Genomic DNA, 17019 nt, shown 5'->3' on the forward strand with positions numbered 1-17019 from the left:
TCAATAAAATCAAATCAATTTATTCTCTAGTTTACATGCTGGACGGTCATTTTGGACCAAAAGCTACATATTTAGCTTGACGTGACCCAAAAGACCAGGCATGCCAATAGTACAGCAAACAGTGTGCGCACATGTACTGAATATCTGAATATACCGATTCTGAATATATCTGAATATACCCATTCAGATATTTTGCAGCTGTCACTGGAATTCCTCATGGACGAAATAGCTATGAACGGAAAGACACAGAACATTTCAGTCACGGTGATTTAACAGAATGGGAATAAGTTTTAACAGAATGCATTTTGAACAACACTACAATAGCAATACTAGCTATACAAAACACCACAACACCAGCTATACAACATAGCATGAGACTGAATTTTACAAGATTAACATTTGCCAAGAAAACGAAACAGGTTGTACATTATATACTCAGAACCATAGACAAAGGCGGTATAATAATCACATCAGATGCATTACAAGCGAACAAAGTATGAGCTGAGTTCTTTCTTACTGAAATTATCGACGTTTATATACTTCTTCAATGTGAATGGTAGGTTATGTATTAACGAGTGATGCTTTGAATGTTCTGAAGTATGGAATTGACCATATCTCAGGATTTCTTGTGTCCGCATTAATGCGACGACGTTCTAAGGAGGCTAATTGTTTTATGTAGTTCCAAGCTAATACTGATATGGAGGACCTAATGGATGGTCAAAACGCCGAATTGAATAATTAACGTAATTACGCTAATTAACTCTTTATTTATTACTTTACGGCACATCTTTAACTCTACGAATTGTAGCCGCTGATTTCGCAAGGCATATCCACTTGGAACGAATTTTCAGGACTGAGCCAGTTTCGAGATATTAATTTTCAATGTATCCGACGAAATGCATTGGCGTTCCAGTTAACTTTTTAGTAAAACGCTGTTTTATGCATTGAAGCAGAAGTGTAAATGGCCTTAGCGCTAAAATAATGCAATAGTATCGACAATAGTAATAGTGCAATCGCAAAAGCGGTAACATGGAAAAGGTTTGTGGAGTGGTTCTTTGTATAATTTATTTTCCCTTACGCGGAAACAATGTTCGTTTTTGTGGAAAAGAAATAAATTATCGTAGCTAGCGCTGGCGACGCCATGCTAAAGAGACATCAGAGCTGATGGGCACCTAGCTAGTCCTGGCTTTTGGGCTAGGCTAAGCGCTACCAACTCATCCCCAGCATTTCCCCGAATTTATTTATAATTTATTATTCATCAATTATTGATTAGCTTTTGATTGGCTATTGATTGTCTATCGCAAGATATTGTCCACGTATTTGGGCTAGGCTAAGCACTACCAAGTCATCCCCAGCATTTTCCGGAATTTATTGATTATTGGTCGATTATCAACTAGCTATTGATTGGCTATCAATTGTCTATCGATGACAGACTAAGTTTAAGTAGTCCCCGCCATTCTTAGCTAGACTTATCCAGGCTCAGCTTCGGTAGTTCACAGGTGTGTGTGTGCCATTGCGCTTGGACCCTTTCTGCACTGCTGCCAGGATCGGCCCACATTTTTGGATTCAGCAGACACATTACGCCTGGCTGAAACAGCTCCGCTGTTAAAAATGAGAACTTCATCTGTTTTGCTACTTTCTTTGAAAGATATACAGTCATCTTGAACGTGTCAGTTCAGCTTGGCACAGAATGCCTTGAACCATGCAATGCATAACGGTCGCGTGTGCTCGAAGGCCTACTTAGGCCCTTTAATAAGCGTGCCCGAGTCTGTCCCGGGCCCGTGGCTTCAAGCCCGAGTCCGGCTCGTGCCCGTATCCTCAAGCCCGAGCCCGGCCTGGGCCCGCGGCTTTAAGCCCGGGCCCGGCCGGAGCGCGCCGACAAACGCTTCGGACGGCCCGGGCCCGTGCAGTGCTCTAGAGCAGCGCCTCCTCTAAAACCCCTGTATATAAAAAGTAGCGACATTCTTAGATCTTGCCGGCACCGCGCTCACCCCGGCGTTTCCTCCTCGCCGCCTCCTGTCGCCCAAGCCTCCTCCACTCCCCCATTGGCCAATCCGTGTCACGTGGAAGCACGCTCGGCGCTTTTGTAGATTTTTTTCTTTCCAGCGCGCTCCGACCGCCATTCTCGGCCGTGTGCGACCAAAGTGCTGTACGCACAAACGGATCAAACGTGTTAGGACAAGAACTTCGTTGTGATGGCATGCTGCTGTGCCTTCAGTTGCCGCAACCGACAAGGCGAGTGCGAAAGGCTTTCCTTGTTTACCATCCGGCGAGCGCAAGCGCTTGCTGCACACTTGGTATTTGGGCCGTCTCGCATCGTCGCGTTGCTGCTTCCAAAACTCCATTATTAAGGCCAGTTACTGACTGACGAAGCAAAACCGCGCCTGAAAAACTGCTCCGCAGGGCGCGATCGAAGTTTTGAGCGGATTTAACCTGGTAGCGCGTTTGGAAATGTCTTCCCACCTTTCGCGTCATAAGTTTATGAGAACTTTATACCCATAAAGTTTCGGAATTGAAATCCATGCGCTCCGTAGATTCCGCAGCCGCTGCGAGATGCCGCAACACGCCCGCTCGCTATCGAAAAGCCCATGAAAGTTGGTGCTCGGATAGGGCTCCTTGCGTTATGTGACTCCAGGTGCAAGGGCGTCGCAATGAAATCCAGCCTGAGTTCCCTATGTTCGTGCCGAAATGTCTTTTCGAGCGTGAAAAAGACAGTTTAGACAAAATCGAAAATGATTCCCGGTGCCGGTGTTTGTTTTGTATGCTGGTGCATGCCATCACGAAAAAATATCGGGCGGAGGGGGGGCTGAAGCCCCATCAGACCCCGCCCTCCCTGGCTGCACCCCTGACTCACGTTGATGTGCCCCCCGCTTGCCAATGTCTATTACGGGAATGACAGCGTGCCTTTTATGATGACGACGCAGCGATGGGGATAACATGACTAAGAAGGAATGACCTGGATGAAACGACAAACACTGCATGACATTGACGGCATGTACACAAGGGGATGTCCACCAATGTGTGTGAAGACGATGACGTGAAGACAACATTGTCACATATACTTACCATGAAGGCGTCAAGACGATGACATTACGATAATCGTATGATCAGTGTGAGATGACGATGAAATGAAGATAGCTTGACGACAACAGCAGGACGAAAGTCGGATGAAGTGACGTAGATAGAATAAACACGACAGCATCCCGACGACAGTATGAAAACAAATGCATGACGGCGACTGTACGATGACGACGAATTTACGACGATGGCGTAACAGCGGTATGAAGATAATGTGATGACGACGAGTGCATGACCACAATAGCATGGCGATGGCATGACGAGAATCAGATGACACAGCTAAATTTAGGATGATGGAACGACCACGACATCACAACGATGTTATGGCAACGGATGCATGACGAATACATTGACATGCATACTTTATCTGTATCCGCTGACCGCATTTCACCTGCTAAGAAATGTTAAACTGTAACGCTCACAGCAGGACGCGCCCGCACGTGTCGCAAGTTTCGCGAATGTTATCGATTGCTCTATACGCTGTGTGCTGCTGACGAACATTGAATTCAGACTGCATGCTTTTTTTTTAATTTCGAAAGCTAGCCTTTGGGCATAATACAAAGCATATCAAAAATACACGAACAGACTTGACTCATGCTAAAAATGTAGAAGTGAACGATGATATGGTCCATGAATCCAACGTTAGAGGTCGGGTGGGCGGCCAGGCCGAAGGCCTGTTGCCCGTAGGTGGCGGACACGGCTTCGGTGAAGTCCTGGGCACGTCCATAATAGGTGTGACACTGTAACATTTTGAATTTTAGTGTCACAAAATGGACACGATGTATCATAGGCACCATGGCACTGCTGTGCCCAGAGACGGTCACAGACGGGGGGAGTGCGATCCCGAAACGCAGCCTCCGTAACGTAACCTCCTCTCGGCAGCTGCGTGTCGGGGTCGCGCTCACCCCGTCTGCATGCGAAACAAGAATTGTGTAGTAGTTTCTGAAAACAATGCGGGCACGAGCGATTATAGTAAAACCTTCGACAATGATGTATAAAAGCCGGCGCGCTTGACAAGCTGATTCGATTTCGACGATCACCGACTGTGTTCGCCGCTATCGTTGTGCTTCGAGTGCCACTTGCTTTAGTGGGCACAAGTTCGCCCAATGAATCCATGGTTTCGTAATTCACAGCTTTGCTACTGTGTTCTTGAAGGTGACTACGACGCGGCAATAAGACGACGATGGCGTGATGACGACGGTATGACGATACTTTTGATGACAAATGCCGGAGTTATTACATTGAAGTGACCATAACGGACAGACCACGATGGCGTCTAGACTCTGGTGAGACAACAAATGCATGTCAGTGCTACAAAAATCGTGTGACGGTGATGGTATGACGAAAATGGAATGATCACGATGTAACGACCGCGATGGCATCACGACCACAAGCGCACACCTAATGGTCCACGCTATTAAATACTTGCTTCATTAGTTCGGTGTGAAAGGCGTGACGAAGACCGCATGACGAGATTTAGATGACGGAACTGGAATGACGGCGATAGATTAAATACGGGGGCATCACGACCATAAGCACTTACCCAGATAGATAGCATCAAAATGCCTGAATTACGCAAATAATGCAAATCGCATTAAAAAAATGTCAGCCATTACACTCTGTGCATGTTCTTCTTCTTTCTGGGGTTTTACGTGCCGAAACCAGTTCTGAAACGCAAGAAAGATAACTCCTGCCTAGAAAGGGTGATAGAAGGTTTTGACGTACAGGTTTCATACACCTGTCAATCAATTCCCCTTCGATGATCTCGCTGTTCAACCGATTATGGCTGTTGCTAACAATTGAGCACGCATTATACACCGGACTACATTTGGCCTTATTTGTGGCATTTTGCCTGATTACGCTGCCAATTGGATCAGTGTGCATCCAGTACCCCCCCCCTAATTTCGAAGACCTTGTGGCGATGCTCCCGAAGCCTTTCGTTAAGACACCAACCGCTTTGAGCAACACACTTGGTCCCACAGCTTAAAGGCAGATTGTACACAATTCCTTACACGTAGTTATTGAACTTTGACTGATGTCTCTTTTTGCAGACAAACTCTTTGTGGGCACACACCCTGGTCATTCTCCACAGACATTATAGTTTATCGGGAGGGAAAAGAAAAGCCCTTTTACACTGGCCCGCTGGCCAATCCTTTTCAGTCGATGTGATATGCCGTGGATGTACGGAATAGCGCAACATTGTTGTAATTTGTGGAAGACTGAGTAGCATAAGTTGTTTTGTGGTGACTTGCACTTCAAAATGCCATCAGCAACGCTGACGAGGACATGCGTGTGGTACTCCGCGTTCTTGAGGTGAAGAATCTGTTTAGAGAAGCTGTCGGTCATGAACTCTGCGCAAGACTTGCATAAAGAACTGGACAGGCATAACTTCGCGATGTCCCTTTTTACCAGCCTTGAGTGCGATGACGCATACGGGAGCAGGGGCTTATTGGCACGAGGTTCGTATTTCCAGTACATACGATTGTCTCGGAATAAAAACCAAATGTCGAGAATGCCTAAGCTTCCGTCAGACAGCAACTCACGAGTTAAAACTACAGGTGATAAGCCCTGACATACGAAGGAAAGTGCGCCTGTAGCTAGCGTCTTGAAACAACCAGACCTGCTATTAAGAAAGATTTTAAAAGTCATCAGCGTACCTAAAGGTCTTTGTGATGCTAAATTCATGAGGACGACCGCTGAGGCTTCTGTCCAGTTCAGCTGAAAACAAATCGCTCAGAATGGGGAGCAATGCACGAGCCGTTACATATCCCCCGGGCCCCTTCTGCATAAATGGCTGGTCACTCCACTGAATACAAGTAGACTGAATGTAAAAACTGGACAGCTCGAAAAAGCCACTGCATGACACCCCTGTTTCATACATAAAGGCGACACTTCCAAATCTATCGATGCAATTCTGTACATAGGAAAGCAGACAAGGCTGGAGTAAAGAATAAAACAAATCATTGATATATATCGAAAATGCCTCGAAGCTCTCGTGTGAGGATGACCTGAGGGTGTCATTGTGAGCTCGTGGTGTAGCCTCTTCTCTGTCCCCGTCTTGTGCGAAAAAATTTTTTCCAGTCATTCGGGAGCAGCTCTAATAATACCGACTTCATGAAAATGGTGCATAAGATTCGGCTAGAGATGAACATGGTATTTTTTATTATCTTGGAATTTGTCTTATCTATGCCTGTGGAAGAAACATTGACATTTGATATTAGTTTTGCTATACCATCTGCTGTAATGTTAACTGTCGCCATGAGTCGAAAATCGAGATCCGAAACAACCGGCTTTCGGGAATGATCTTCAATGGTGAATACTTAGGTAATGAACCTGTTAAACTTGAACGTAAATTGTTGATCGGGCATCACTGCCTGTTCATCGTTAAGGAGAGTTACGGTGTGGGTGAGACGATCAGGAGCGATTGTTCGCCAAAATATTTCTTGGTCAGTCTTTAGAAAGGAGGCTAGTCATGTAAGTAATACTTGTTTTTGGCTGAGATTATTTCGGTGCAGTACTTCTTTAGTTAATCTTTGTGACGAGTGACCATGCGAATCCAGAGCTCGAATTTCTATCGCTTTTATACAGTAGCTTTTTTTTTAGTTTCGTAATGTACGAAGATGCTGGTTAAACCGGGGTTTAGACTTATAATTTATTTATTGTAATTAGGGGAACGTACTTATCAACAAATACCTAAAATAGCGTATCTATAAGGAACCCAGTTTTCACTAACTGAACTTTCGAAAAGTAAAATAAGGTTGGAATGCATCACTTTAAAACGTAGTTTCATCTGCGTTCATATCCACATATGTACCCTTTTATAATCACGAATTTGTTTGACCGTGACGCCCGCCAATTGTAACGCAATCTTAACATGCATATTTAGTAACTTAAGGCCACTGATACCTTCCAGGAAAGACGTGGCGCCAACTGTTACAAGAACATTAGGCAATAACAGATCGAGGACTTTGTAGCCTTGTATGGGCTCAGACACCACCTGAAATAGCCTAAATTCTATTCCTAATTTGACGACCTCGGCCGCAGTTTGATTAGTAAACGACAGTTGGAAGCAATCGATATGCGGTAGGTTAAAGTCACCGAAAATATAAGTGTTATCCGCGGAAAATTGCTGGCCAGCACTTTCAGTACTCTTGCGCAACTGTTGAAGGAATCCGCCATGGTGGATTAGCGGCTGTGATGTTGCACCGCTAAGCACGAGCTCGCAGGATCAAAATTCGGGTCACGGAGGCCGCGTTTTGATCGGGCGAAATGCAAAAACGGCCGTGTCCCGTGCATTGACGGCACGCGAAAAATTCCCAGGTGGTGAAAATTATTCCGGAGTCCTCCACTACGGCATGCCTCGTCATCGTATCGTGTTTCGGCACGTCAAACCCCAGAATTGAACTGCTGAACGAAAAAATCTTCCTGATCTAGTGGGAGGTAGCAAGCGCAAATGATGACCTTAACTGATGCGGATGAACACGCAAGCCAGACAATTACCAGATAACATTGGTGATCACATTGGCCTTCGCCGTTCGCCTGCATACCTACCATAATATGTGGGATTCCTTGCTGCTAGAATTATGTGGTATACATTGCGCCATCAAGTTGTTAGCGCGTCACTAAATATAACAGATGTTAACATCTCCACTAAACCATTTCGCGCACGAACAAGCGGAAGAATGTTTCAAGCTGGCTTGTACTCATAACAGAAAAAAGGTAGCCGATTACAGTTAGAATGCCTACTTTCACAAATGTAATTGATTACGGTTGCTAATTACTACTCCACAAGGGTAATCGAGGAATTTATAAAGCTAGTCAATTACGTTAGCGTTACAATCGCGCCTATATGTATAAACATGACACACCTTGTTGATATTCACTGATCAATAATCGCTTTTCATTTTTTTTTCTGTAATCTTCCCTCGTTTTCTTGTGAAGACTTCTGCAGCGTCATTGAAAATGCGCTGAATGTTCGCGCTAGACCGAAGGACTGTGCAGTAACGTACGAACACCTTCCTCAAAAGATTGCGTTTACCCAATACCGCGATACTTGGGTCGGGTTCCTCTATGAAGCGCAGCGCTTCATTTTTGCTGGGGCTAGGAAAAAGCGCTTCAAACAGGCCAAGGAAAAAAATTATGCATTGCTCTGCTACCGCACACACCACTGACCAGCGGAGCTGGAGAAAGCCTAGTAAAGTAGTGCCCAACCACACACTTAGTTTCCTGGCGCTCAGTATTTCTTCGCGATGTTCTGCGCAGTATCGCGATGAAGTCAACCGGCCACGTTAACAATCCTGCGGAACTTCATTTCTTCGCCTACGCTAACCCTCAGCTTCTCTCAATTTGAAGTGGGGATGTTCTCTTCTGCGACGTTTGGTTTCAGCTTTCCTGGCTCTCGCTTCAATCTTTCGGAGGCAACTAGTGTCCAGTTCTCTGGTCGAAACATACCGAGCCACCACCAGAGGTATCGGCTGCAGTCACGGACACCGGGCGCGTCAGGCACGAACGCGGTCGGCGTCGGCAGCAGCTCTACCCGTCCCACCACCACCTGCCTCACTCCTTCTGTCCAACTGGCATCCGCTATGCTGCGCGATGCTATTTTTATACTTTCCTTTCACTCTCTCTGTGAGCTCTCTCTCCCCCAGCTCGGCGGACCTATCACACAGCCGGTATCGGGTATGGCGTTCTTTGCTTACGCCGACACGAAAATTTCCTTGGCTGGTAGAGGTATACAGCTTCGCCGCAAAATTGAAAAATTATACTGCGTGACTCCCTGCCATCCACATCCGAAGTAGTCATTGCTACCGAGCCGTAGAAACGTTGTTTCACTTTGCCAGCCAACATGTGGTGGACCTCCTTTCAGCGCTCTTCATTCGCTGACTTACGCGACAAATAGCAACGAACGCCAGCTAACGTCCACTCTTTTTTTTTAAACTGTGCAAATCTCTACTGTAATGTAACACAAATAGGGGTATTTATGTTTATATCATAGAAATCATCGACAGCACTAAGCGAAGAAGAATTGAGTAGCAGCTCTTACCGGATATGAAGGCCACCTATAATCACTTCCAAGAGAGAAAGATAGAAATGTATTTAAATAGAAACCTTAGAAGTCATACTTCCAAGTGAAGTGAAAATCCACAAGCGTTCCATGTTCAGGTTATCCAGGCGTAGCCGGAGAACGCTCATTGTGGGAAAGAGGTAACGCCACTTACGCGTTTTAAACCTTTTGAACTTTGTAGTTCCCGCGGAATTTATGTGCTCAAAGCTGCCTGGCTTGTCAGAACTTGCTTTGTCGAAACATTACTTGCTACATGTAATTGCCTATTGAAAAGCAACTGAATTACAGCGAGCGTTACAGAGTAAATAACGTAGTGAAAAGTACAAAATTACCAGAAATGTAATTAATTACATGTAATTCGTTACACAGAAGTCTGGTTTCAAGACACCCGAAATGTAGCTGTGAAATTACAAAATTACCACAAATGTAATTAATTACATGTATTTCGTTACGCAGAAGTCTGGTTTCAAGACACCTGAAATCCGACAAAAACAGAAGATAGACTATCATCATCACAATCATTATCACCGTCATGATCCTATATTTATGTCCACTGCAGGACGGATTCCTCTCTATGCGATGTCCAATTACTCCTGTCTAGCGCTAGCTGATTCCAACTTGCGCCTGCAAATTTCCTAACTTCACCCCACCTAGTTTCCTGCCACCCTCGACTGCGTTTGCCTTCTCTTGGAATCCATTCTGTCACTCTAATGGTCCACCGGTTATCCATCCTACGCTATACAAGGCCTACCCAGCTCCATTTTTTTGCTCCTAATGTCAGTTATAATATCGGCTTTCCCTGTTTGCTCTCTGATCCACACCGCTCTCTTCCTGTCTCTTAATGTTAGACCTAACACTTTTGGTTCCATCGGTCGTTGTGCGGTCCTTAATTTGTTTTCGAGCTCTTTTGTTAACCTCCAAGTTTCTGCCTCATAAGTTAGCACCGTTAGAATGCCAATGCAGGTAGGTAAAGTTCAACATCAGTGCGCAATGAATTCAGGGACATACTCTGCATCAATTCAACAAATTGCATGAAAAAAAAAGCTTTCTCACCCGTCTTACTTCAGCAGCCCCTCCTCGCCAGCCTCACACCATCCCGTCCACTGAAATCTCCGGCAAGCTCAGAATTTGGCTTTTAAATGTTACAAATTTACACGTATGTTTATTCTCGTATCTGTGCACATTGCGAAAAAATTCTTTGGAGGGTTTGTTCTCAAGTGTTCCTAACACCTCAGCCCTAACGGCAAGGGGCTCTTTCGCGTAATAAGGTTATCAGATGTGAAAAGGCAAACACCAATGTGTCTGTCTGATTGTGCCACACTCTCCAGGTTGAATTACTTTTACTACTGTGCGCACATAATTAATTTCGTGTACTTAAGATTTGTTGATAGCTGATGATGAGAACGAGAACAAAACCAAACGAGAACGTGAGCCAAAAGTAGAGATTACAATTTATCCCCGATCAGTGATCATTGCGTTGGCCGGTGGAGAAAGTATGAATGTTTTCAACATGCAAATGAAACGCTCACATACTAATATTTGTTCATTTCCCTTGTATTTTTCCCGCCCTTTACAAATGATGTATTTTGTGAACACATGAAAATATCGTTATCGCTTTTCTTTCTAGGATCACGCTTGGGCCCTCAAAAGGAAAAGCTATGAGAACCTGGTTTTGTGTTGCTAATGTTATTTACGTGTTGGCGTTTTTTTGCCACGCAAAACGTAAGTAATTTTCTGAAAAGATTTTACCATTTAAGTACAGACACAGAGGGCATGAACTGCAAGTTAACCTACCATGTTTTCTGGTCCTTCGTCAATAGTGTCTCTGCATGCATTTTTTGTTAGCTTTTTTGATGATATCAAATTAATGTCATCACTTCAAACCTCATTCATGTCAGTTTTCAATAAAGCAAAATAAAGCTAAAATAAATAAAAGTCAATAAAGCTAACATTGATTTTGACAAATAAAATGGAATGCCAGGCAAGAACATAGAATACTTCTGGGTGCGGTATGAACAATCCATTGCTTACGAAAGCATCGTAATTTACAAATGGTCGCCCAGAGCGAGTGCGCAAACAAAATAGTAATTGGCAACAGAACCTAATTTTAACTACGCGTAGCTGAAAAACAGAACAACTAAATATTACAATAAATAGCAGGTTGTAAAGACGAAATAAACGAACAGGGATGCCTAAAGCAGCAAAATAAATTCCATATGGTCATAAATATGTTAAATCATATTGCGAATACTGTTGAACCTGAAGTACATTGCATATATTCACTTCAGCCACATAAATACGCGTTTACGTAATCGAGTACACAAGATTGCGTCAGCTCACTCGACTGGGGGGTTTGTTGCATAAATGTTGAGGCAGAATGTAAACAAATTGAACCCATTGTTTATGTATTTATTCCTCCAACATATACGTTTCGTGTGCCATGGAAGCATTCACACCTACTTTTGTGGTTATCAATGTGCGACCACATATATTTTGCTACATTTTTCTACATGTACTTAGCTGAAATGAATAGTATTTTACATGAAATTGGACAAGTGGTGGAATTCGTTGAAGAATAAATACGTCTGCATTGAAGTTTCTAGTATAGATGTAACGCAGAACACAATGCATGATGTAAGAGTGCATGGTGTGTGATTGCGATGTTAAGGCACACACAGGGATGCTCGTATATAAGCGCAAAACGCAACGAGCATTTATTAGTGCAACTCACAGATAGCAGAATAATACGCGTAGAAAGATGTAGCAAAATATGCGTGGTTGCACAATGATAATCATGAAAGTAGGTGCGAAAGCAGGTAAGGCACACGAAGCGCATATGGTAAAGCATGGCGCACGTTATCGTTGTCTGCGAAAACACTCAGTTGATTAAATAATATGCTGATTTACTAAATAAGCTTACAGATCATGAAGACTATGTGAGACCCAACGCACATAATAAAGTTTGTGTGAAGCGAAGGTTTCGTAAATCGGGTAATGAAATGCTCTAAATGTCCGCATTTCATTCCCGCGTGATTGGCGTAAAGGAAATCGTAGTGCGCCAATGCTACGAATTGTGACAACCCTTAAAGTGCCTTATATTACTTAATTTCTTCTTCTTTATTTTAAATATAGGTGCCGCTTTTTAGCGAATCTACCAGTTTTAGGTGTGTGCCATAGAATGGATATCATCATCATGGAGACGTGGGGATTGTCTCCAATGACTAGTTGGTATTGGCAGGATATGCACCGCCCGCTTCTTGGCCAGTCCCCCGTTATGCGTGTGTCTCATAGTATGCAAATCCTGGTGATCCTGGTGAGATGGTGATCATTAGCAAGGCTTAGTTGGCGTTGGCACGATAGAAGTATTCATGCTACTACCGCTCACTGTATTAGATGAACTTGCATGTTTGAGGAAGCTTTAACTTCATCTATTTTCTGTCAAGCGAAAGACTTAGGCGTCTATTTTGGTGGTGCCCTTGGCGGAAACCTTGGTGAAATTGCACCGTGACGAAAGGTGACCAACGCCACAAAATATGCTCAGATCGACGTCACATTTCTCACGGAGGTCTTTGTACACAAAGTACGTTTTGTACAGAAATCCGAGCCTCCGGGTTTCGAGACGAGCACGGTTCACTGAATCCATGGCTGCTTAACTTTTTTTTAACATCGTAGTTGTTTAGGCATTTAATTTCCCCGCGTAGCGTTCGCAAAAACTCGCCTAATGATGACGTCACTGCGCAAAGCTGCGCCTCGCTTCATCTTGCAATAGCAAATCGATATCCAATCAATAGCTAATCGATAATCGACGAATAATCAATAAATTCCGGGAAATGCTGAGAATGACTTGGTAGTGCTTCATCATCATCATCCGCAGATATTTATGTCCACTGCAGGACAAAAGCCTCTCCCTGCGATCTGCAATTACCCCTGTTTTGCGCTAGCTGATTCCAATTGCCTGCAAATTTCCTAACTTCACCCCACCTAGTTTCCTCCCATCCTTTACGGCGCTTCCGGTCTCTCGGTATTCATGCTGTAACTCTAATTGTCCGCCGGTTATCCATGCCACATATGACATGGCCTGCCCAGCTACATGTTTTCCTCTTAATGTCAACTACAATATCGGCTATCCCCGTTTGCTCTCGGATCCACACAGTTCTCTTCCTGTCTCCTAACGTTAAACCTAACATTTTTCGTTCCATCGCTTTTTATGCAATCCTTAACTTGTTTGGAGATTCTTTGTTAACGTCCAAGTTTCTGCCCCGTATTTTAGCACCGGTAGAATGCAATGATTGTACAGTGGTAAGCTCCCAGTCAGGATTTGGTAATGTCTGCCATGTGCACTCCAACCCAATTTTATCCTGCTGTAAATTTCCTTCCCATGATCAGGATCCCCTGTGAATAATTGACCTAGATAAATGTACTCCTTCACATACTCTAGAGGCTAACTGGTGATCCTGAATTCTTGTTCCCTTGCCAGGCTACTGAACATTATCTTTGTCTTCTGCATGTTACTCTTCAATCCCAGTTTCTCGTTTAAGGTCCTCAATCATTTGTTGTTATACGTCCCCATTGTTGCTGAATAGGACAATGTCATCTGGAAAGCGAAGGTTGCTGAGATATTCGCCGTTGATCCTCACTGCTAAGCCTTACCAGTCTAAAAGCTTGAATACTTTAAGCATGTGGTGAATAGCATTGCAGAGATTGTGTCTCCATGCTTGAGCCCTTTCTTGATAGGTAACATTCTAGTTTTCTTGCGGAGAACCAAAGTTGCTGTGCAATCCTTGTGGATATTTGCCACGATAGTCAAGTATGCCTCCTGTACTCCTTGATTACGCAATGGCTCTATGACAGCTGGTATCTCTTTGAATCAAATGCCTTTTCATAGTCTATGAAAGACATATAGAGAGGTTGATTGTATTCCGCAGATTTCTCGATTACCTGATTGATGACATGAATATGATCCATCGTAGAATATTCATTCCTGAAGCTAGCCTGTTTCCTTGGTTGACTGAAGTCAAGTATTGCCCTGATTCTATTGGAAATTATCTGGAAGAATATTTTGTACAATACTGGAAACAAGCTAAAGGGTCTATCATTCTCCAATTCCTTAACGGCTCCCTTCTTATGGATCACTATAATGTTGGTGTTCTTCCAGCTCTATAGCAAACTTGAAGGTGTGAGGCATTGCGTATAAAGGGCCGCAAGCTTTGGAAGCATTCTATCTCTTCCCTCTTTGAATAATTCGACTGTTATTCCATCTTCTCCAGCAGCCAATAAATAGGTAATCGATAATGGATCAATAATGAATAAATTCCGGAAAATGCTGGGGATGACTTGGTAGTGCTTAGCCTTGCCTAAATACGTGGCCAATACTATGCGATGTCCAATTGATAGTCAATCAATAGCTGTTCGACAATCGATCAATAATAAATAAATTCCGGGAAAAATGCTGGGGATGACTTGGTAATGCTTAGCCTAGCCCAAATACGTGGCCAATACCTTGCGACTGCCAATCAATATTAAATCAATACGTAATCGATCAATAATCAATAAATTCCGGAAATGCCTAACTCGTATGGCCAGGACCAGCTAGATTCCGATCAGCTCCGCTGTTTCTTTAGCCTTGCGCCACAAGTGCAAGCTGCGCAAATTTTTTTATTGGTATCCCTGGCTTGCTTCATGGTTCTGGCTTACTAAAGGTGTGCCTAGTGCGAGCGTGATTGTACACGTCACGTCGCAGCGATCTCACTGACTAAAGGTGTGGCCTAGTGCGCGTACTAACTTGCTGCACTTAGGATACTACGTTAGGAGTTCATATGTGGCGTACAGGATGTTACTTTAGTGCCACACCTGTACTTCCCATTGCGGCTTGTTATATCTTGCAAGAAGTCTAGCCCAAGAAGTCTAGCGAGCACTATGGGCAAGAGTGCCAACATGAAAAGACACACACAAAAAATGTCACAGTTTCGCCCTAAGGGCGAACCAATGAATGCGATAGCAACACAGCAATGTCATACATACATTACATTATGGGGTTTTACGTGCCAAAACCAGTTCTGATTATGAGGCACGCCGTAGTGGAGGACTCCGGAAATTTGGACCACCTGGGGTTCTTTAACGTGCACCTAAATCTAAGTACACGGGTGTTTTCGCATTTCGCCCCCATCGAAATGCGGCCGCCGTGGCCGGGATTCGATCCCGCGACCTCGTGCTCAGCAGCCCAACACCATAGCCACTGAGCAACCACGGCGGGTAGCAATGTCATACGAAGTAAGGTGAGCGGCTTTGGTAGCAATATGAATTGTAGTAAACATGAGCTGATTAAGTAAGCAGGTGTGCTGCGGCGTAAGTAGACCAACATGAAGAGAGACTCGATGACCACGAGAGGGCGCGTGTGAAACGGTGGTGTTTATGAGAAGCGCTTCCCGTGGGCAGCGCGTGCGAAGAGACATACCGGTAGCGCTGCACTGCCGATCCGGGCAGCATTGCATGTGTAGCGTGCTTTGGAAAATGTGGCCCGAGTATTACTAACTGAATGAACAAGCGTGGTGTGAACGCGTACAAACAAACATGAATAGATCACACTGAATGACTGCAGACAACGACTGTCAAAACGCTGGCAGCAAGCGCATACGCCGCAGCGGGCGAAGGTTCGTGCGGTCTATTGCTTCAACGGAAACTGAGCGGCGAATGCACAGCGCATACAAAGGTCAGAGCCGTGTGGAGATAAGAGACGGTGCAGGCGAGCGACGAGCGCGGTTGTTGGCAGAGTAGAAGTGCGCCCCCCCCCCCTCCCCGCTCCCTCCGGCGCTGGCTTCCCGCTTCCTTCCTTGCGTGTGGGAGATTGAGCGCGTTCGCTCTCCGTGACAGCGCGCGTCCCCGCACGCTTCCGCTCGGGCATACGGCGCGCGGCGAACCTTTTATCTATATGGAACCTCACGGCGACGGCGACGCCGACGTAAGAAATGCGGTTGAAGTGTCAATATAATTGCTATCGCAATAAAAGAAACATACAGGAATGTACACAATGCTTGACCGGTTTGTGAGGGGTGCTTATCCCTAGTGCGTGCAGTACGGCTTAATCCGTACTACGTGGACGACTTCAGCACGGGGACGGCGTCAGTTCGAACCAGGATCAGAGCTTTGAGGCATCACCTCGTAGTTCACATCACTGAGGCGGCGTAAAACTTCACAGGGGCCGAAATAGCGGCGCAACAATTTCTCAGAGAGCCCACCGTGTCGGATAGGTGTCCACACCCACACGCGGTCACCTGGTTAGTACTGGACGTTCCATCGGGTCCGATTGTAACGGCAGGCGTCGGTATTCTGCTGGGTGTGGATGCGATTCCGAGAAAGCTGGCGAGCTTCCTCGGCTTTCTTCATGAACTCTTCAGTGGTGTTCATGCCGGGAGCATGGCGTCTAAAGGGGTTGTAGTGCGACGTCCGTAAACGATCTCGAATGGTGTAAACTCGGTGGTCTCCTGCACAGCGGTATTGGAAGCAAACGTCACGTATGGTAAAACTGTATCCCAGGTTTTGTGTTGCACATCAATGTACATGGAGAGCATGTTGGCCAATGTTCTGTTTAAGCGCTCTGTTAAGCCGTTAGTTTGGGGCTGATAGGCTGTGGTCTTTCGGTGGTCGGTGTGCGTAAGCGGGATGACTTGTAGCAATAACACTGCTGTAAACGCGGCGCCGAGGTCAGTAATGAGTATAGCGGGTGCACCGTGACGAAGCACGATGTTATGGTCGGAAAAGCTGGCGACTTCAACAGAAGTTGCCCGCGGCACAGCTTTCGTCTTCGCATAGTGAGTTGAATAGTCAGTTGCCACAATTATCCACTTGTTTTGCAAGAATGACGTAGGGAACGAACCAAG

The 17019-nt window shown here is 45.0% G+C and overlaps 1 protein-coding gene across 7 annotated transcripts in view; it reads left to right on the forward strand.

Moving 5' to 3' along the window:
- Window positions 1-17019, forward strand: part of LOC119453786 (uncharacterized) — a 139964-nt gene that overhangs the window by 35220 nt on the left and 87725 nt on the right. For 6 of the 7 annotated variants that reach the window (XM_049668512.1, XM_037715841.2, XM_049668509.1 and 3 more), the window contains one exon: window positions 10770-10864. In XM_049668512.1, the coding sequence (XP_049524469.1) occupies window positions 10801-10864 (64 nt within the window). In that variant the 5' untranslated portion in view covers window positions 10770-10800. Of the gene's footprint in view, window positions 1-4233; window positions 4365-10769; window positions 10865-17019 lie in introns of all 7 variants that reach the window. The other variant, XM_037715843.2, reaches the window with a different exon arrangement.

Source organism: Dermacentor silvarum, chromosome 5 (assembly GCF_013339745.2).
Source record: "Dermacentor silvarum isolate Dsil-2018 chromosome 5, BIME_Dsil_1.4, whole genome shotgun sequence".
Classification (NCBI taxonomy): Eukaryota; Metazoa; Arthropoda; class Arachnida; order Ixodida; family Ixodidae; genus Dermacentor; species Dermacentor silvarum.